General features: G+C 47.8%; 1 protein-coding gene across 1 annotated transcript in view; it reads right to left on the reverse strand.

Moving 5' to 3' along the window:
* Positions 1-985: 985 nt before the first annotated feature.
* LOC146180878 (PHD finger protein 24-like) overlaps positions 986-22,353 on the reverse strand; it is a 67,415-nt gene continuing 46,047 nt past the window's right edge. Inside the window, exons 6-7 of the mRNA XM_084577835.1 lie at positions 13,084-13,173; positions 986-1,261 (exon numbers count right to left, since the gene is read on the reverse strand). Coding sequence (XP_084433961.1) covers positions 1,045-1,261; positions 13,084-13,173 — 307 coding nt within the window. The 3' untranslated portion in view covers positions 986-1,044. The remainder of the gene's footprint in view (positions 1,262-13,083; positions 13,174-22,353) is intronic.

A 22,353-nucleotide genomic window follows, 5' to 3' on the forward strand; every position in this document is an offset into this window, starting at 1 on the left:
ATAGATACCCGAACATCACCAAGTGAGAGGACATGTAAAAATTTATTTAAATTGGACGAGAGAAAGTAATGATCAGAAGTTGTGAAGGTTAAACGTACCAAAATGAAACTTAGGTTACGGTGGAAGGCGTAATGGATGTCCCCTGTAGTCGCCTGCTGTTCACCAACGTACGGATAAATCGCCCAGCAGCTGGTCGCTCTTTTATTTCGTTATCCACATGCGGATGTTATTTTTAGTATTGAAGCAGCAGTATTCCTGGTGTCGAATGCCAAAATCAGCGAACCAATGCAGTGGGGATGACAGAGTTACCGCAGGGTATCCCGGTTACTACAACTAAGGAACGTGTGATTTGTGAAGCTCTTTTGAATGAAAACATTCAATGTAACACCAATCAAAGCATATTGGTGCTTCTCAGGTATATTTTTGATTCTGAGAAAGAAACAAGACCACAGGTATTAGATATTTTTAAAACGTTCTTTAAGATTCGAGCATTCAGCGGTCACATACATAATACGTTTATATCAGCGAAATAGTTTTATCCGTAGTTCATTTGTATATTATCATCAATTGAAAATAGAAGATAGCTCTTCATATCAGAATACACCAAGCCATATTTGATCACTTTGCGTTTTGATGGTGCACGTATTCATCCTCTAAAAGACATTTTCCTTACATCCTGTGACATTTTCAATACACAGACACGGGATAAATGAGAAATTTAGGAGCTAGATCAAAACAGTATCTTCAGTCGAAAAATTCGTGCTATAAAATTAAATGGGCCACATTGATTCGCGAATAGATGGTATGAAATTTTGTGGTCGATGGACAGACATATTTCCGGGCTACAAATGGGTTTTAACTCGGGTAATTGAGTAAGGCTATTTTCATTGTTTCCCTTAAGAAAGCCTTGCTTTGGGCACATTTAGAGAAGAGAATTTACGGGTTAGCATAACTTCCCATGTTTCAGTTTTTGTAAGCTTATGTTCCATTATTATGTTTTTCGCTATCGTCTCAAACTTAGCGCTAGAAAGTTCAAGAAAACTGTTAATCTGATTGAGGCTGGCTAGTGTCAGTGTCATCATCCGAGTCGCGGCTCGTGGCCGGCGGGCGCTTGGACGCGAGAGGGAAGCGCATCGAGCCCAACAGTCCGACGTGGGCGTCCTCGAGGAAGGCCACGTAGTCGGGACCTCCCCACGTGTTGAGCCGCGCAGCGATCACGGGCAGCGCCATGATGCACAGGAACCGACTCCAAGTCACGAACCTGCAACAGTATCCAATCAGGAGGCTCTTAAAATAGAAAAACAGTCGAATAAGTCTGACAGATAAGTCTGCGGGCACCGCATTTGGCACATAACCTTCAAAAGACTGACTGAAAACAGTGCCATAACGCTTCTGAGCATAATGGGGCTAAAAGAAGTTGCAGAGGTTTGAGCGCAGATAATCTCCATCTGCTCAACTACTTACGGCATATGCCTCACATGCTAAATGGAAGCTTATCTCTTAATTACCCGAATGCAATGAGCATGGAGGGCAGAAATTAGCCCCCGAAAGTCACCGTGCAGTAAACCGGGTTACTTAACACACGCATAGTAGACTATATTGGTTGGTACGCTGAGAAGATAACGCATAAATCACGTGCTCATGCGTCGGGGTAGCTTATCGGAACATTTTCTTTATTTTTACAACTGCTGGAGCCATGCAGAAGCGCGTAATATGGTCGCTAAGGCAATGATTACCATCCAGTATGCTCGATCGGAAGAGATTAATGAAGAAACAATGGCAAACGGTGCAGCAGCGACACCGGCAACATCTCATGTAATGCAAAGAAACTGACAAAAGAAATAACAAATGGGACATAAAATGATTCTAAAAAAGGTTACATTGTGTAAAAATCTACAAACGAAGGAGCGAAAATAGTTATCAAAACAATATACTGAAGAGGGGTTTATTAGGGGTTGTTCGGAGAATTGGAGACGGCGACCGGGGACGCAAGATGATCGTGGAGCGAAGCACAATCTCGTCCGAACAAGACAGTCCGAGCTTTCAGTGCGCGCGCCAGCTGATCGGCCAGGAACCTAGCAGTCGTCATCATTGTTTGTGTCGGCGCTGCATCATCTTCCTTACAATTGCCCCGGAGGAAAGAGGGATCCATCCTGGCGACTTAAGGCGAGGGGACGACAAGGGGTTCGTAGTATGGCTTAACTCGACTGACGTGAACAACTTCTCGCCCGCGGCGACGGTGGTCTGAAGAAGGCGTTGCCGGCTCCACGACGTAGTTAACTGGTGATGTACGCTCTAATACACAATAAGGGCCATTATACTTTGCAGAGGATTTCTAATCAGGAGGAACACAGAGAAAAAACGAGGGTGTTGGTAGGAAAGTCAGCAACGGGCTCGCCGTGATCGCTCTCGTGTCGGCGAAGATCTTGAATGTCCGACGTGAATGAACGAGCCAGCTGACGGCACTGCTCAGCATTACGGGCTACAGCAGAAAGAGAAGTGTACTCTGAACTGTCGGGGTGGTAAGGAAGTATGGTGTCCAGTAGACAGGAAAGCTCTCTACTGTAGAGGAGAAAGAATGGGGAAAATCCAGTAACTGCCTGAGACACTGTTATAGGCATAGGTGGCGTACGGAAGCACCCGATTTCAATTAGATGCGTCAGAAGAAACGTACATGGCGAGCATGTCGCCAAGAGTTCCGTTAAACCTTTCTGTGAGGCCGTTGGTTTAGGGATGGTAAGCTGTGGTGGTTCGATGTATTATTTGGCAAGCTTTCAACAGCTCGTGGACCACTTGTGATAGGAAGACGCGGCCGCGGTCACTGAGAAGTTCACGAGGAGCCCCGTGACGTAGAACGAAGTGACGCAGGATGAAGGAGGCGACGTCACAAGCACTAGCCGTAGGCAGGGCTGCATTCTCCGCGTAGCCAGTGAGGTGATCCACCGCGACTATTATCCAGCGGTTGCCTGATGTCGAAGATGGAAGGGGGCCATAGAGGTCGATTCCGACACAATCGAAGGGTCGCGCTGGACGGCAATGGCTGTAATGGGTCGGCGGAAGGGCGCGGAGAGGACTTCCGCTGCTGGCAAGCAGTACAGGTGCGAATATAGCGGCGGACAAAGTCGTACATCCCCCGCCAGTAGTACCGCTGGCGTAGACGCTCGTATGTCTTCAAGCCAGCGTGTGCGCTTTGCGGGTCGGCATCGTGATGGGCACAAATGCCTGTGCATAGATGGCGAGGAATGACCAAGAGCCAATTGCGACCATCCGGGCGATAGCTTTTGCGATACAGCAGACCACCCCGGATCATAAAATGAGCTCGCGGGAATGAAGACGTTGAGGACGCGGTGAGGACGTCTAGGAGCGAAGATATCCAGGGATCCCGGCGTTGTTCAAACGGCAGGTCGTCGGAAATAAGGGCTGCAACGGAGAGTTCAGATATCGAGTCCGGGGTGCAGGAGAATGCAGCTTCGAACCCGACAAGACGTCAGCGTCGGAGTGTTTGCGTTCCGATCGATATATCACGTCAAAGTCAAACTCTTTAAGGCGAAGAGCCCAGCGGCCGAGGCGTTCGAAAGGGTCTTCCAGGGAAGCCAACCAGCAGAGGGCATGGTGGTCGGTGATGACATTGAAGCGGTGGCCATATAAGTATACGGGCGAAACTTTGTTAAGGCCCATACGATTGCAAGACACTCCTTTTCCGTGACGGTGCAGTTGGATTCAGCTTTCGTTAGCGCTTGGCTAGCGTAAGCAACTACATATTCGGAAAAGCCGGGTTTGCGTTGAGCGAGGACAGCACCGAGGCCGATGCCGCTGGCGTCAGTGTGCACCTCTGTAGGAGCGGATGGGTCGTAATGGCGAAGAATGGGTGGTGAAATGAGTAGACGTCAGAGCGTAGTGAAAGCATTGTCACAGATTGGGGGTCCAGGTAGACAAGTCGGCGGTACCATTCAGCAATTTTGTAAGCGGTGCAATGATGGTAGCAAACGTAAGGACAAAACGGCGAAAATATGAGCATAGGCCGACGAAGCTGCGCAGCTCTGCGCAGAAGTCGGTTTCGGGAAATTCAGCGACCGCACGTAGTTTGTCCGGATCAGGCAGAACGCCATCTTTGGACACGACATGACCCAGTATTGTCTGCTTACGGGCGCCAAAACGGCATTTCATCAGGTTAAGTTGGAGACCGGCGCCAGTGAGACAGCTCAAGATTTAGTGCAAGCGCACGAGATGCGTCGGAAAATCGGGAGAGAAAACGACAATGTCATCGAAATAACAAAGACAAATGGTCCACTTGAGACCGCGTAAGATGTCCATTATTCGCTGAAATGTAGCAGGAGCGTTGCAAAGACCAAACGGCATCACAGTGAACTCATATAGTCCACCAGGAGTAACAAAGGCTGTCTTCGGTCGGTCAGACTCAGCCATAGGTACTTGCCAATAGCCAGAGTGCAGGTCTAGGGACAAAAAGAACCCGGCTCCATGTAAACAATCGATGGCGTCGTCAATGCAGGGTAGTGGGTATACGGGGTAATTTTGTTAAGATGGTGATAATCAACGCAAAATCTTATGGAGCCATCCTTCTTTTTGGCAAGTACCACGGGAGACGACCACGGACTAGACGAAGGCTGAATTACACCACGTTGTAGCATGTCGTCGATCTGCTCAGCAATAACACGACGCTCTGTAGGCGAAACACGGTAAGGGCGCTGGCGAAGAGGGGCATGACTGCCGGTGTCGATGTGGTGAACAACCTCGGTTGCACAGCCCAAGAATGTCGTCTGAACGTCAAACGAAGAATGGAACTGGTCGAGGAGAGCAAAGAGTTGCTTGTGGTGAGTCTGGTCGAGGTCACTGGCCACAGATGATTGAAAAAGGTCCAAACTCGGTATATCGGAGGAAGCAGTAATCGGCGTGAGGGAGGTTACGTGGGCACTCTGTGGTAAATATCCATCAAGATCAAACGGCGAGATGAGGTCAGCAACTTCATCATGGCCAATGCATTCGGCACGAAGTAGCGGGACCACAGCGGTTGAGGCATTCACAACAATGTCAGCGGCGCCGCGGTTAATATCATCATCATCATCAGCCTGATTATACCCACTGCAGGGCGAAGGCCTCTCCCATATCTCTCCACTTAACCCGGTTCTGTGCTAGCTGCATCCACTTGACCCCTGCGAACTTCTTAATCTCATCCGCCCACCTAACTTTCTGCCGCCCCCTGCTACGCTTTCCTTCCCTTGGAATCCAGTTTGTTACCCTCAGCGACCATCGGTTATCCTCTCTTCGCACTACATGTCCTGCCCATGTCCATTTCTTCTTCTTAATTTCCACTAGAATGTCGTTAACTTGAGTTATTTCTCTGACCCACTCTGCACGCTTTCTATCTCTTAATGTTACCCCTACCATTTTTCGTTCCATAGCCCTCTAACCAAGCTTCTTCCATAGCTCTTCCATAGCTAACCTGGTTAGCTATGGAATCTCATCCGCCCACCTAACTTTCTGCCGCCCCCTGCTACGCTTTCCTTCCCTTGGAATCCAGTTTGTTACCCTCAGCGACCATCGGTTATCCTCTCTTCGCACTACATGTCCTGCCCATGTCCATTTCTTCTTCTTAATTTCCACTAGAATGTCGTTAACTTGAGTTATTTCTCTGACCCACTCTGCACGCTTTCTATCTCTTAATGTTACCCCTACCATTTTTCGTTCCATAGCCCTCTAACCAAGCTTCTTCCATAGCTCTTCCATAGCTAACCAAGAGAGTAGAACTCTCTTGGTTAGCCTCCACGTTTCAGCCCCATAGGTGAGTACAGGCAAGATGCAACTTTTGTATACTTTCCTCTTGAGCGATACCGGTAAGCTGCTAGTCATAATCTGCGAGTGCTTGCCAAATGCGCTCCATCCCAATCTTATTCTTCTTGTTATTTCCTTTTCATGGTCCGGATCTGCGGTTACTACCTGTCCTAAGTAGATATATTCGCCTACTACTTCCAGTATTTCGCTACCTAATGTAAACTCCTGTTCCTTCCCGAGGCTGTTGAACATTACCTTAGTCTTCTGCATTGTCGTGACGCTGGGGCTACGTCGACCCGGCCTTCACTTGGTAGCGTGCAGAGACTCGGGGTTGAAGCAGGATTGAATCTTCGAAGTTGGTGAAATATGTACAAGCAGGTTTAATGGCACTTTGAGAAACTTATTTACAAGATTATTTACACGAAAAAGAAGGGTACACCAGCAAAATGGCAAACGTTAAGAGTTCATAGCGAGAAGCGACTGGATGAGCCGTTTACCCAGGGCCCAGAGCGACATTTCGTGCTCTGCAGCGTCCTTAAAACCCCCTATGTCCAGCCCCTCTCTGAAGATGCTGACCAACCAAATCCAGGGCACGCCCCTCAGGTATCGGCATCCAATCGAACACATCACTGCACTGATGGTCTGAAGCACTGACTGGTCCGGCATTCATTCGTTGGGCGTGATCACTTGTTGGCGGGAAAAGCTTGGGAACGGCGAGGAGAGGAGGTACATTTCTATTCTTCAGCAAAGAAACCACAGGCTGGTTCTGACAAGGGGTTTTACTTCTCAGAAACCCGAGTGCACGTGGCGCCGCATCCGCTCCCAGCATTGTCCGTTTTCGACAATTGCAAATCTTTCCTGCATTCCTGGGAAATCACTTAATGGCTGTATGCGTCATGCTCCTTTCTTGTCCTGCACGTCAGCGGACATGTCACTCTGTCGTCTCCTTTGAAAAGTAGACATTCCTCACTGGACGATAGCCCTTCTCGACTGGAAGGGTGAACAAAAGAAAGCACTTCCTGCTATTTCCCGCAGGGGGACGTTTCTTTGTGTTTTTCCAGACGTTCTCTTGACAGGGTCAATTTGGCATTTGCAGGCCTCCACAAAGCAAAACAGGCTTACAAAACAGGATTCCTGGAAACAGGCTCACTTAGAGCCATTGGACCATCACCACATATTCACAATACTTTTCCATGCCCACAGGCGAACAATAGAGCGCGCAAATGCGGATGCACGGTCGTAACATGCATATTGATTTTCAAGCCTACCTTTCTACTTTTCCTGTCTAGGTCATCAATCATTATTTGCAGTTCATCTCCCGAGTTGCTTAGCAAGGCAATGTCATCAGCAAATCGCAGATTACTGAGGTATTCTCCATCTAGCCTTATCCCTAACTTCTCCCATTCCAAGTCTCTGAATACTTCCTCTAAACAAGCTGTGAATAGTACTGGGGAGATTGTGTCTCCTTGCCTAACACCTTTCTTTATGGGAATTTTGTTACTTTCTTTATGCAGAACTATGGTTGCTGTGCAGCCACTATATATATCTTCCAGCACTTTCACGTACGGCTCGTCTACCCCCTGATTTCGCAATGCCTGCATCACCGCCGAGGTTTCAACTGAGTCAAATGCTTTTTCGTAATCAATGAATGCTATGTATAAGGGCTGGTTATATTCCGCGCACTTTTCTATCACCTGATTGATGGTATGGATATGATCGATAGTAGAGTACCGTTTCCGAAACCCTGCTTGATCCTTTGCTTGATTGCAGTCTAAGGTTGTCCTGATTCTATTAGCGATTACCTTAGTAAATACCTTATACGTAACAGACAGTAAGCTGATTGGTCTGTAATTTTTAAGGTCCTTAGAGTCCCCTTTCTTGTGAATGAGGATAATGTTTGCATTCTTCCATGCTTCCGGTACCGTCGATGACACCAGGCACTGCGTATACAGGGCGGCCAGTTTTTCTAGCACGATATCCCCCCCGTCCTTCAGCAAATCTGTAGTTATCTGATCCTCTCCAGCTGATTTCCCCCTTTTCATAGTTTCTAGTGCTTTCTTGACCTCGTCCTTCGTCACTGGTGGAACGTCTGACTGTCTTTCCCTACCGCCAATCTCATTACGGTCCTGACTACTTTGGCTGCTGTAGAGATCTGTATAGAACTCCTCGGCTACTTTGACTATCTTGTCCATATTAGTGATGACGTTGCCCGCCTTGTCCCTTATCGCATACATCTGGTTTTTGCCTATGCCCAATTTCTTCTTTACCGCTTTAAGGCTTCCCCCGTTCTTTACAGCATGCTCAATTTTCTCCATGTTATACTTCCTTATATCGGCCACCTTGCGCTTATTGATTAGCCTTGATATCTCGGCCAATTCGATCTGGTCTGTTGGATTGGAAGCTTTCATACTCTGCCGTTTCTTAATCAAATCTTTCGTCTCCTTAGACAGCTTACCGGTATCCTCTCTAACTATCCTACCGCCTACTTCTACCGTGCACTCAGTAATGATATCTCTGAAATTATTGTTCCTTGCCTCTAGGGTAATGTCGCCATCCTCAGTTAGAGCTGAATACCTATTCTGTAGCGAGATCCTGAACTCTTCTGCCCTCCCCCTCACCGCTAATTCGTTGATGGGTTTCTTTCTTACTAATCTATTGCGTTCCTTCTTCAGATTTAGGCTAATTCGGGACCTCACCATCCTGTGGTCACTACATCGAACTTTCCCGATTACCTCTACATCCTGCACAATGGCGGGGGTTGAACACATTATGAAGTCGATTTCATTTTTAGTCTCTCCGTTAGGACTTTTCCATGTCCATTTTCGGTTCTTCCGTTTGCTAAAGAAGGTATTCATGATTCGTAAGTTATTGCGCTCTGCAAACTCAACTAGTAACTCCCCCCTGCTATTCCTAGAACCAATGCCATAGTCACCTACTGCCTTGCCTCCTGCCTGTTTTTTCCCTACCTTGGCATTGAAGTCGCCCATTAGTACAGTATACTGCGTCTTTACTTTTCGCATTGCCGATTCTACATCTTCATAGAAGCTTTCAACTGCCTGGTCATCATAACTACATGTAGGTGCATAGGCCTGTAATATAGGTGCATAGGCGGTTAATATCAATGATGGCAAAGGGAAGAAGGAGTTTACGGCGAGAAGCGAACATGGGAGAAGGCGCAAAAAGATCAATCGCGTCTAAGGAAAAGAGTACACACACGGGAACAATCACAGCACAGTTGGGCGGAATGTCGGTGTCGTCGACGACAACAAGTTTGACGCAAGAAAAAGACAGCGTATCGTCAAGAACCGCATCACAGAGCGCAGAGAAGGCGACGTGGGCGCGGGCGCAGTCAATAACAGGATTGTGGCGGGAAAGGAAATCCCAGGCAAGAATTAAATCATGCGAGCATGACGCAAGGACTAAAAACTAAACGATGTATAAGACGTCCGCGATAATGACATGCGCTGTGCAAGCAGCAGACGGACGAGAGGAATTGGCCCTGCCGTTGGGAAGAGTCCAGAAGCGAGCGGCAAAAACTTTCCCTAATGACGGAGAGAGTGGCCCCTGTATCGACGAGTGCAAGTGCACGAACACCGTCAACAAAAAGTTCGAGGACGTTCTGCGGAGACAGACGAGGACTTGTGGTAAGCGAAATGTGCGCAGTTTGTGCCCCAGGAACTGCGGTTGCTAGTTTTCAGAGTCTTTTGTCATGCTGCGACGCCGCATTGGCGACAAGGACCGACGGCGAGGGGAATGTGCTGGCGGCCCGACGAGTTGTGCGGCTGCCCTGGAGATGTTGGCGAAGGTGAGCGCAAGGTGTCGTACTTATAATTGTGGTCAGCCATAGTGCGTGCAAGGGCAGAACGCAAAGTACGACGGCACAGGCGGGCGACGTGGCCTGGAACACCGCAGGCATAGCAGGTAGTCCGGTTGTCATTCGTGCGCCAAGGATTGTAGGGAGACGTAGTTGATCGGAACCGTGGAGCGACAGACGGTGGCGCCATAGTCGGTACATACGCAAAGGACTGTGGCGACGGAGGGCGGGCGGTAACTTCTGCATAAGTGAGGGGCATCTGTACTGGCACAGGTAGAGGCGGCACGACAACAGGGGGGCTGTTACTCAGTGGTGCAGCAAGAGGTGTGGGCTGCAGTGAAACAGGGTCGACATGAGGTGTCACAGGCGCTGGCTGGCCAAAACTGGGAAGTGGATCGGCAACCTCCTGCGTGATGGTGTGTCGGATCGTAGGGGTAAGCAGCTGGGCTGTAGACGACGGGCGTGGGCCAGATAAACATCCAAGCTGGCGGGAGACCTCATCTCGAACGAAATATTTGATGTGAGCCAAAAGGTCGCTGCTCACAGCCAGGCCAGAGATGGACGCAGCAGGTGCGGGAGGGCGACGAGTGTAGAGGCGTTGCTTGAGCAACTCGTCGAAACGTTGACGAAGGTTGTATACTGAGGCCACCGTGGTGGGGCTCTTTGCCCCCAGCATGTGAAATGCATCGGCATCAATGCCCTTCGTTATGTGCTTTATCTTTTTAGCCTCATACATGGACGGGCCGACACGTAATGTAGCTTGAAGCATGAAGCATGACGAGGTCAGCATGAAGGTTTAACCTTCATGCTGACCTCGTACGCGCAGGGCTTCTTCAGCGCGTAGTTTCCGCACTGTGGGACGACCGAAACCTTCCGTGAACTTTGCCTTGAAGTTAGCCCAAGTTGGCATATCGGCATCATGATTTCGATACCATAGGTTAGCAACGTCACTCAGGTAGAAGATGATGTTGTTCATCTTCATGCAGTCATCCCAGTTATGGCGACTCACCCGCTCGTACGAGGCCAACCAATCTTCAACGTCCTGGTCGCCCTGCCCGCTGAAACCTGCGGGGTCTCGCTGCCGAATGGCACCGCAGAATGAGATGGACTGCGAAGGGGCTGCCACTGGCTGTTAGACTACCTCGTTTGTCGCCATAAGTATCGTACTACTACGGAGTTCCAAGGTGATCGTGTAAGTCTTACCCCGGCATGTTCAACCAAATGAAGAGGGGTTTATAGGTTTTTTTTCGGAGAACTGGAGACGGCGACCGGTGACGCACGACAATCGTGGAGCGAAGCACAATCTCGTCCAAACAAGACAGTCCGAGCTTCGAGTGCGCGCGCCGGCTGATCGGCCAGGAACCTAGCAGTCTTCATCGTCGCTTCTGTCGGCGCTGTATCATATTCTTCTTTACAATACATACAGTTGTTAGGTTGCAGTTGTTAGACATCCTGGAGGTTACTCTCCTCAAGATGATCAAGAGGGCGCTCGATCCCCTGATCTCTATCTCTAATGCGATGCTGCTTGCATTGGGGGTGGTGAACACCTATCGGGAACTACGCCAGGCGCGCAACTCACTAATCAATAGACGCGTCTTGCCCAGACCACACGTGTCCGGCCGTCGCCTTTTGGACCGGCTACATATACAACACAACCGTCACATTGAGGAAAGGGTACGAGTGCCAGGGATATGGAGAGGCGCCCTCCGTGTTCGACCCCTTCCTACCAAAATGGACAGAGAAGCCCTCAATGGACGGCGTCAGGCGCGAGCGAATGCCCTGCATCCCAATTATGGCTCTAATCACAATGTTTTATATGTGGATGTTGTGGGCCCACACCATTGCAGGGAAGGATGGTACATGGCTGCAGTCGTTCACGAGGAAAGACAGGTGGACGGCCTCACTTTAAGGCCCCTAGCGCAACCCACGCGGAGGAGGTAGAAATCGCCCTGGCTGCCTCCCACCCTCAAACTAAATTCATCCTACCCGACTCGCGAGGGGACTGTTGGAATTATGAGCTGGGCTGGATAACGCCTACAGCACAAAGAATACTTCGGATAGCAGCTCGATCGGGATCAGGATCCCCAGACTCGATTTCTCATTTGGACTCCAGGGCGTCAGGGCCTACCAGGGAGCGAGGCTACCAACTCGGCCGCCGGCACACTCACTAACCGGGCCCCCGGCGTAGACCCTACCGATCAGCACCCAGGACACACACCCTCTCTTAACTTTTCAAGAAACCTGTGCCTATTACCGAGACTCGCACCATCAGTACCCGGCTCTTCTCAAGAGGCTAGGGAAAACGGGTGAAAGAATACTTCTTAGACTTTTTACTAATACTATAGTGTGCCCGGCAGCACTCAAACTTTTCGACCCTTCCTTTTCTGGCCTCTGCCATTCATGTGGAGGTGACTGACACCTTTCGCATGGTCTGGGCATGCTAGCTAAATCCTTTTTTACCCATAACCCCTTCCTCTACTCGAGAGGACTGGGAAGCGGCCCTGTTCGGCTGCCTGGATCTAGCGGTACAACAAGCGCTGGTCCAGAAAGCTCGTCTGGCGGCCCAGACCAATGAAGTCCCGGAATAAGGGATTCCACCAAGAATTGTAAGGAGAGCGGCCCATTAGGGGTGGCTCCCCAAGCAACCTCTCCTTTTGTAATAAATGCTTTCCGCCACCACCACAACCACAACAGCAACCGACAACAAACAAGAACAACCAGCAACAACAAACAACAAAGAACGAACAACAAAGAACAGCAACGACAACCAACAACCAAAACCAATAACCAACAGCAACAAACAACAACCAACAACAACAACCGATACCAACAACCACAACAACAATCGATACCAAGAACAACGAACCACAATAAACAAAACAACAACAACGATCAACAACAGCAACCAATGATAACAAACAACAAACAAACAAACTCAAACACATAAGGGATAAGAAAAATTGAAGAGGGTAGGACACTTAAGCATCGCCTTTACGTTTATGACACGACAACGATATAACGGCTTCCTTGCGCCCACATTCGCGTGCGAACAATTAAAAATTCCCTTATTAACAAATTTTGATTACTTCACCCACTCTTTGGGCATAGAGTCGTAAGCGACCACAATATGTGAAAAACCACCCGACGTAGCCTTACTTATTCCCGTCTTAACCAATCTTAACGTTGCTATGTGGCCTACGGGAATGCGGAATGCGAGACTAGTAACGTTGGCCAAGAGAGCTCGATCCTCCCCGCAAGACACGTGACCAGTGGGTGCCTAGCCGTAACGGCAGCCAACTACCGCCTGCCACAGCCATACCAGCGATTCTTCGCTCCCAACGCTAATGTTGGTAACGCTATCGATATTTTCACGAAAACGGGGCCGCTATAGCTGCCACGTTAATAGCGATAAACAAGCAACAATGGAAGCCAGAAATCTATTTCAGGCTTGAAATGCTAAATGGCTGGCGGGTTCTCACCTGTCGACGTCCCCTAAATGTCTGTCAGACTCCGGATGGTCGCTGGCGGCTCGAATTCGATTCACGAGGAATTCCACGCTGGTCGTCAGACTGCACAGTTTGTCACCCCACCCCCCGAGACGACTTGGTTAACAGCTGCCTACAATTCGGCATTAGCAAAGATCGTACTGAGTGTAAATTTGGTGCGAAGTCCTTCGTGCTGTGTGACCAAAGGGCACACTTGCTGAGCGGTATTGAAGCATAAAGGACGTTGTTAACATGCAAACCATTGTCATATGTGCGCATGTCCTGCTAGGGCTGCTTAGTTCCTGTACCTCCCGTGCGTGTTAAACGTATATAGCGCACTTTGCCTGGTGCACATATCTATGTCATTTCACAGTTTCTTGCTGAGGTTGCACGCACTATAAAAAAAGAACTATCCGAAGCAAAGCATGCATGAACAGGTCGACAAAAGCACTTGATCAGCGAAAATCAAAGTGAAAATATAAGAAGCTGTCATCAGAGAATTTGATGTAGAATTTCAGGATGCCAGCAAATGGCGAAATAGTCAAACTAAAGATCGCTTGAAGTTTTACACAGAGGGATAACTTCGAGAGAAAGCTATTTAGCGATTGGCAGTTACCAATACGTCAGGAATATGTTTCACACTGCTAGCAAAAGAAAAAGGGAAGCTGAAGGCACCTTAACATGACGCATATGCTGTTGAATATCTAGAACGCAGTGACGTCATGAGTTGTGAGAAGGAGTAATCATCAGTCTTATTACAGAAAGCTTCAGTGACAGATTAGCATAAGGTGGATACATGCAGAGTTAGTGCATGTACTAATATGCGGACGGCCAGCCCGTTTTAGCAGTTGACTATGGGAGATAAAACGGCGACGAGAGTCCACCGTGGTGAACTAATTTTAACTTAGCTAATAAACGTTTTGTATCAGAAAACCTGATAGTATATAGGCTGTGCGTCTGAATGCAAAATGGGCTAATAGGGCAGCGAAGTAGAGGGCTCCGGTAATTTCTACCATTCGAGGTTATTTAACGGGCAGTAACATCAAGCAGTACGCGGCGCCTCAAGTTCAGAAAGATGGCTGCCGCGGCCAGGATAGAAGGCGCATCATCTGGCTCAAACGTCGAGAGCCCTAACAAATGAACTATAGTGGCGGGCCGCTACAGTTCCTACAGCTACAGCTGGATGGTAGAGAAGCAGAAGTCATTTTTAATTTTTTATTTTTGTTCTTGGCGTGTAGCGTAGGAATAGAAATGTTATTGACTCCGACACTCATGTGATAGTTGGCGGACAGTTACTTAACATGGACCAAGGTCATATTTATGAGCAGGAAACAAGAAAAAAAGGAACCAGGACTACATAAAATGTGTCGAGAAACTACGCAGGATTTCAGGTTACTGGCGAGCAACCTTATAAAAAGAAAAACTTCTATTCAACACAACTCTCGAGACGCTGACGTGGAAAACGCTGTAAAATTCACACCTTTGCAATGCTCTAGCATAACGCATCAATACAATAATTGAATACACAAGGAACATATTGACAGCCAGGGCAGTCGTCGTATTCGCCGTACTTTCTTTCGTCTGAGACTAGTGGCTTGTTACACCACAAGTAGGCTGTGGAAGATTTGCCCCTCCACTCACGTGCCCGTCTTTCGGCGCTCTAAAACAAAATTCCTCGTAGTGCGTAAAAACATTACAACGAATTAAGGGAGTGTCTTCAGAAAAAAAAAAGGCCTATTTGAATAGTTAATCAAATACGAAGTAGGTGCGTAGCACCGCTTATCCCCGTTATACCTTTCACGGATTACCACACACATCTGAGATTTACTCTCTCCAATATCTTCCTTCAGCTCACGCAAGAGATAGCCAGCAGTCACAAAGACAAACAGCGCTGACGGCTGCGCTTCCAAAACACACAACAGACAAACCTAATGGCCAAACATTCCGATCGCTGACCTAGTCGGTTACGCGCGGGTGGCGGTTTCAAAGGGACGTGTCCAGGCTTCTTCCAGAGAAGATACCGGCAGTAGCTCCCTCTGCCGCGCATTCTGCCCAGCCCGTGTTTCGCCGCGATTTATGGCCTCCGCACCCTTTCCCCTCAAACTGAGAGCCAGAGCCGTTAGTGCCGAACCCACAACCACTACGCTTACGCTGTGCTTTTTAACTGCTCTGGTTTGCCTTCTTCGTGGCACCAGTCGAAGCGCGACTTTTCCGAGAATCGGAACGGACCGAACCGACGGCGTCGCCGGTTTCCATGTGTTCCTATACCACTTCCGAAGAGCGCCCGTCTGCGTTCATAAATAAACTCGTGTCAAGCTGCCACTTGACCTTGGCCGCCCCTTCGGAATCCCCCGTGACAGTGGACCCGCGGTGAACACTTCGTTTCTGGGAGAAACCCGCAAACTTAAATGTCGATTTATGGGCCTCCGGTTTTCCGGTTCTGCCTTCGTAACCGTTGTACTTCAGCACGTCGAGCACGGCGAATCTGCGCCGCAGTGCCAGATGGCCCGGCTTTATCCATTGCGACGCGAAGAAAACGCTCACACGCTTGTGCAACGCTGCCCAGCGTCGGCCGCCACGTCCACAACTGACACGCCCCCCTCTCACTGTCGTACTCCATGCGGTCGCTCGCCCCCTCAGTGTTAAGTGGCGTGATGCGGGCGTCGCCACTTTCCCTTCCTCCTCTTCAAGTTCATGGAGAGATGGATGGACAGAGAGAGAAAACGGCTTCTACTACAGCTCTGCGGCCGCTCTACCTCCTCAATGCTGAGCCCCGAGACGTGCGCCTAGCCACCTTTTCTTTCTCCACTTCAAGTTCACGAAGAGTAAGAGTGAGCGGCTTCGGACAGACATCGGCGAAATCTGTGATTGCGGCTAGTAGTGCTACGCACTAAAAAAAATGCCGTGGCGTAGCTCAGCTAGGCCAGGATATACGTAGCGAAAGCATATATGTCTGGCATGGGCTGCCTACTACTCTCCAATCCAATCTAATCCCATACAATCCAGTGTAACTCAATGCAGTCAAATTTAATCCAACCAATCCTGTCCAATTCAATCCAAACTTGTCCAATCCAAACAAGTCCAATCGTGTCGAATCCAATTCAGTCCAATCTAATGTAGTCCAATCCAATCCTGTCTAATCTGAGTACATGCTCTCTCGAAACGCGCCGCTGGTTAGCCTATCATCATCTCTACTATCCTCCTCACGGGAGAAGATGCATGGCGCAGTAAGAAAGGGTCAGCCATCTCGTTACGCACCGTATGCCAAATCAGGCGGAGGCGGCTGCTCCCGGAGTAGGTTGTTTCAACTAAAGATTTTTCCGCAGGGATTAAGGACTTTTATAGAGATGTAATCTGCGATTTGCTGATGACATTGCCTTGCTAAGCAACTCGGGAGATGAACTGCAAATAATGATTGATGACCTAGACAGGAAAAGTAGAAAGGTAGGCTTGAAAATCAATATGCAGAAGACTAAGGTAATGTTCAACAGCCTCGGGAAGGAACAGGAGTTTACATTAGGTAGCGAAATACTGGAAGTAGTAGGCGAATATATCTACTTAGGACAGGTAGTAACCGCAGATCCGGACCATGAAAAGGAAATAACAAGAAGAATAAGATTGGGATGGAGCGCATTTGGCAAGCACTCGCAGATTATGACTAGCAGCTTACCGGTATCGCTCAAGAGGAAAGTATACAACAGTTGCATCTTGCCTGCACTCACCTATGGGGCTGAAACGTGGAGGCTAACCAAGAGAGTTCAACTTAAGTTGAGGACAACCCAGAGGGCTATGGAACGAAAAATGGTAGGGGTAACATTAAGAGATAGAAAGCGTGCAGAGTGGGTCAGAGAAATAACTCAAGTTAACGACATTCTAGTGGAAATTAAGAAGAAGAAATGGACATGGGCAGGACATGTAGTGCGAAGAGAGGATAACCGATGGTCGCTGAGGGTAACAAACTGGATTCCAAGGGAAGGAAAGCGTAGCAGGGGGCGACAGAAAGTTAGGTGGGCGGATGAGATTAAGAAGTTCGCAGGGGTCAAGTGGATGCAGCTAGCACAGAACCGGGTGAAGTGGAGAGATATGGGAGAGGCCTTCGCCCTGCAGTGGGTATAATCAGGCTGATGATGATGATGATGATGATGATAGAGATGTCGTAGCAAGTGTGCGGTTTCTTTCGGCGCGGTTCTGAAGCGATTATTTGTCAATAGTAAAACGAAAAAAATTGTATTGTGCTTTGTGTGACATTATATTCCAAGTGCATTTGTACAGGGCCTTGTACAGTGCAGGCCCAGGTGCAGATGTTTTACGTAAAAACTGTAAAAAGAATGCAGGTGACGCCAGGAGCAAAAACCTTTTTTAAATTACACACCGGAACCTTGCCGGTAAAATCATTTTTGGAGGAAAAGGAATGATTTATGCCCTGGGGATCCCACTATTTAATATGCAGGAAGCCAGAAACAATAGACCATGTTTTCTACACTGTTGGGTAGGGGTATACTTTTGGGATGTATTGCAAAGAAAGCTAATGAAAATTTTCCACTAGACCCGTACGTATCCGGTAATTATGAGCAGAAAGTGAGGATGGGGTACCATTTGATTTAATTGTGCTCATGGGCATCCACTGTATATGGCGCTCAATAATGGCTGGTTACCATTGTGATAAACGCATTGCCCGCCCGAATTTATTTTCGGGAAAGCGAGGACAGGTTTTTGGAAATTCAGAAAGCTGCTGCAGAAATTCTCGAGTGACTCTCAAGACTAGAGCTTTTGTTGTATATGCGTGAATTTTAATGTGTCAAATGTAAATAGCGTTTTGTGTGATTTTTTTTATTTGTTCTAGTGAAATGCAATGCGTTAAGACCTGGCAATAAAAAACGATGCGTGGCGCAGTTGGTAAACCACTGTAGTAGGGATTAGAGGGATGAAGGTTCGATTCCCCGGTGGAGACTTCTTTTTTATTGTGAAAGCAATACCACTTTCACTTTTCAGCCCTTCGCGTAGCGAAGCGGTAGCTACCACTGACCTTTAGCGTGACCTTTGGCGCGCCGCCAAGCACAGCTGCGCAAAAACAGGGGCCCCAACTTGCGCCGTCAACTCGCGAGGCAGTAGCTACCAACCGCGGCCTAACTCACGCTCTTTCCACGAGAGGCGCTACAGCCGGAGGGACGTCATCCCATCTGCCGCAGAAACAGGGGCCCCAACTCGCGTCATCGGCTCGCGAGGCGGTAGCTACCAGCCGCGGCCTAACTCCCGCTCCCTCCGTGAGGGAGCACAGCCGGAGTGACGTCATCCCTGAGACTTTTGTGAGACCGTTTAGAACGGGGTTTGGGGCGCCGGTTCAGGTAGTCCCTTACACACCGAGAGTTAAGCCCAACGTTGATCTACGGCCGGGCGGAGCTGCAGCTCTGCCACATGCTCCTAAAGCTAAGAAGAATTATGGGGCTGCAGCCACAGCTACCGCCGGGGGTGCAACGTTGGATACTATAGGAGGTGGCCTAGCGGTAGGTGGAACCAACGCAGTCTCCAGGGATGATTTCATTTCTGCTGGCGTAAAGAATGCCGTTGCAGCCGGTGCCGGAGCGGCAGTTGTACATTCTGCCTTAACCTCACCCACAACCAAGTATATCGTTGCAGCCATGGCACTCCCTGCCTCGCTACTAGTTATACATAAAATAACCAGGTAGCATCCCGCAATAAACAATAGTTGAACCATATTCCGTGGCCAGAGTGAATCACTGCATAACCATAAGCATAACCACAAACCCCACAACCAGCTACACCACCAGCTGAACCTAGGCGTAGCCAAAGCTATTGCTTTCGCAATTACCAGGCTTAAGCAAGCTAAGCCACTGCCATTTTTTTTTTTTTCATCAGGAGACCGGCCCAGCGGTGTGACGTCATGCCAGATGGCGCGGTGCGCGCGCGGCGTCCGCCAGTTACAGCGGCTGCTAGGCAACGGCTGAGGCCGTGTACATGCTAGATGGCGACAAGGTGGTTGTAGGGCAGCGGCGCTAAGAGCAGTGTAACCACGATGGAAATTGGTGCCACGGCGAAATCTCTGCATCGCCGCCAATGTAGCTTTCGCTACAAACGTGGGGTGTGTACACTCTCCTAGAGGTAAGAAATCACTTCAATCCACCCTTTGGCACCCGATATGCTTGATTACTGCAAATGCCGGAAGGCGGCTTTTTTTATTCACATAAAATCTTCGCAGTACTACTGTGAGCTATCCGCATCTGATTACATACGACACTGCTCTGTCCCTTTGCACATTGGGCGCTCAGCGAATAAATATTTCTGGAAAGGAAGGTCAGGATCAAGAAATAACACGGCTATTCATAAAACTGTTTGTTGTTCAGAATGAAATATTAAGGAAATATTAAGGGAGAAACTTTTTTCGGTTTATCTTCCAGCTGTAAGTATAGAGTTGTGCTATATGTGCCATGTTTTTGGGCAGGTTCATGAAAGGCTAATAGAATTATACAAGAATTAAAATAATGTTTCTAGCACACTTCATAACCACTTTTCATGCTCTTTAGGCCGAAAACTGGCAGAAAGAATGGGAATCTTTTTAGTATGAGACAAACTCGCTCCGGACAAGCGGTGTATTCCACAATCATACCTATTGCACTGAGGATGCAACACGGATTTTGTTCAATACAATATTCGTGCAATGAATTAGTGTCCAAAATTTTGCAAGACGTTTAACGAAGCTTTAACTAGGCCAGTAAATACGGTATTTATCAACATATATTTGTGTGCTTTAAAAATTCGTAGTGGAAGCAAGTCGTTTGCTGCCGTTGGCGATAGCATGGCCACTGAATTTTATACCTTTATTTTTATATGTCACTCTCATCAGTTTGCTGTTTTATTAGGTCAGTCATATTTGACATTTTCAGCATTTAGTGCTTTCGTGATATGCGCAATACTCTGTAAACATGTTCACTGCGTTGTTTAAATTTGTAGCAAATAAACAGCGATGGAGCTCAAATGTAGTTTGTGAAACTTCTTTAGCGACTTCCACGTGGTTACCTGCCGCCAATGTAGAGGCGTAACGTAGGGGGCAGGAGGCTGTCACTGGAGGGCAATTTTTAATATTTATACAGTAATGCGACATCAAAAGCATTTGAGGTAGAGGTCATGGTGCAAGTTTTTTTTTTTTTTTTTGTTATTGAATGATTCTAGGAAAACGAAGTTTGAGCATAGTGGGACAATGTTACTAATGAGCCCTGTTTGGTTACAGTCACTGAGACTGGAGAGTAGGCGAATTCGTTAGTACGAAAGGGCTGCCCGGAGTTTCGAAATTAATCGAATGCTTCTAGACATCATTTGCTCACGCATTTTGGAATATTCAAGTAAACTGGACCGCAGATTATGTGCTCATCTGGAAAGGAAAAGGTTTCTAGTTTTCTGTTTCGAAGAAACAGAAGGTTAGTGGAAATCAACACAGTGGCGCGAAGTCTTGTAATGCTTGTTGGTTTATGTTCAGACAAGCCAGCAACCGGCTTTGTCACGTTGCGTTATGAGACTAACCTAGACTTTGCTTCGACGTTGGTAAAGATGACTGTAGGTGCTTGTCATCAACACAACTAGAATTTTCTCCAAAATTTAAAAGAAGTCGAGCTCCCGAGATCAACGAGGTCTTTGTGATTCAACGAATATCAATTACGCTTGTTAACAACATCATCGATTTTTTTTTCTAACTTTTGTGGCTGTAAGTGAACCCAAAATACAGTTTCAATTACATGCCAGCCTTTTGTATGTGGCCTTGTTGCTTTCGCAATCCCATGTCTACCTGAGGAAATTGTTGCCATTCTTTCATGTCCCGGATATACCCTAAATGGATCGCCACCCGTACAAATAGCTAGCTTCCGGATTGAAAGGACTCACCAGAGCAGAGACCCTCTGAGACCGAGCTCAAAGGGACGCCTTAATTGAATTCATATCAACCATGGATACAGCGCCAGCTTCAATGTTTCTACATCACCTCCGACTGTCGCACATTTTCCATTATTTATCCCACAAGGTTGAATTCTAAGTGACTAAGCTATGGGCGATGATCGGAAGAAAACGTAAATGTTTCCTGCTCTCTGGAATGCGCAGCTACGGTTTGTTGAGAAAACAGAAATTTCTCTGCAGAGGTACCATTTTCATTTTCAGGCAGAACTCTTTAGATACTTCTATCATCAATATCCGGCAAATGAAAAATCTCTAAGAATAATAAACCAGCCAAAGGACGCGGACGAAGAAAGCATCAACGAAATGCTTTCTGCACCTCGTTGATGCAGAAAGAAATAACTTTCCTATCTGACCGGCTCTAGTGCCTTGGCTATCTCGAAACGTCGCTGTTTTTGTGCTTTTGTGCTGTGTGTTGGTCGTCGAGCTGCGCATGCCTTGTAAGTTTTCTTCGTAAATATGCTATTTTCAATAAAGCAGAGTTGTTAGTCCAGCTGCCGTGTGTGCCTCGTCTTTCTTCGTCCTCGTTGTGGTAACGGTAGTCTGGAAGCACCGAAACTATTTCAAAATAAGCTTTTGTTGCGCTGACTTATGTCCGCAAAAGGACTGTACAACTCGCTGGCGCTGATAGCGGAAATCCTGCTCCTTGGTCGTGCAGTTAAGAATACCCGGAGCTTCCGGCGCCACTCAAGTCAATTGCGCCAAAGAAACATCAAGATGTACCAGAGGAGAGCACAAAGAATACTCTGGAACATCGTGGAAGCAGTCGCACCTGCAGCTATTATTCCAGAGAAACCTCGACTCATATCGCGCTATAACGAAGGTGATATAACCCCGATTTGCAGCATTAATCGTGAGCAGGCACAAATCTTTCTGGCACAAATCATTCCTTTCTTCAGGAAGCATTGACCCGGTGCTGTATGAAATGGAAAGGTAAAGAAACTAAAACCTACATGCGAAAAATAAACATAAAATTTAAAATAATGTAAATCAACGCATGTAAAATAGTGCTTTACGCGCACAACATGCACAATTTCCAGTCTCTCGCGGCGCCGCTGATAAGCAACGTAAGCAAATGACAGATAAAAAGTAGAGACCGATATGCAGTTGGAATCTGATACACTGAACTCGAAGGTGATTACGAAAGTTCGTTCTGTAAAATAAAAGTGAGAATACTTTTCAATCACTTTAGTAAGCCAGGATAGATTTTTTCTTTTTTTTTTTTTTGCGGCGAGGTGTCACCCGCCCTCGTCATCGCAGAGTGTGTTGGACAGGCGTTGCTGGGTGTAACCTGATTCGTATCGA

This window comes from Amblyomma maculatum, chromosome 8 (assembly GCF_055883805.1).
Source record: "Amblyomma maculatum isolate TAMU_Amacu chromosome 8, ASM5588380v1, whole genome shotgun sequence".
Lineage (NCBI taxonomy): Eukaryota > Metazoa > Arthropoda > Arachnida > Ixodida > Ixodidae > Amblyomma > Amblyomma maculatum.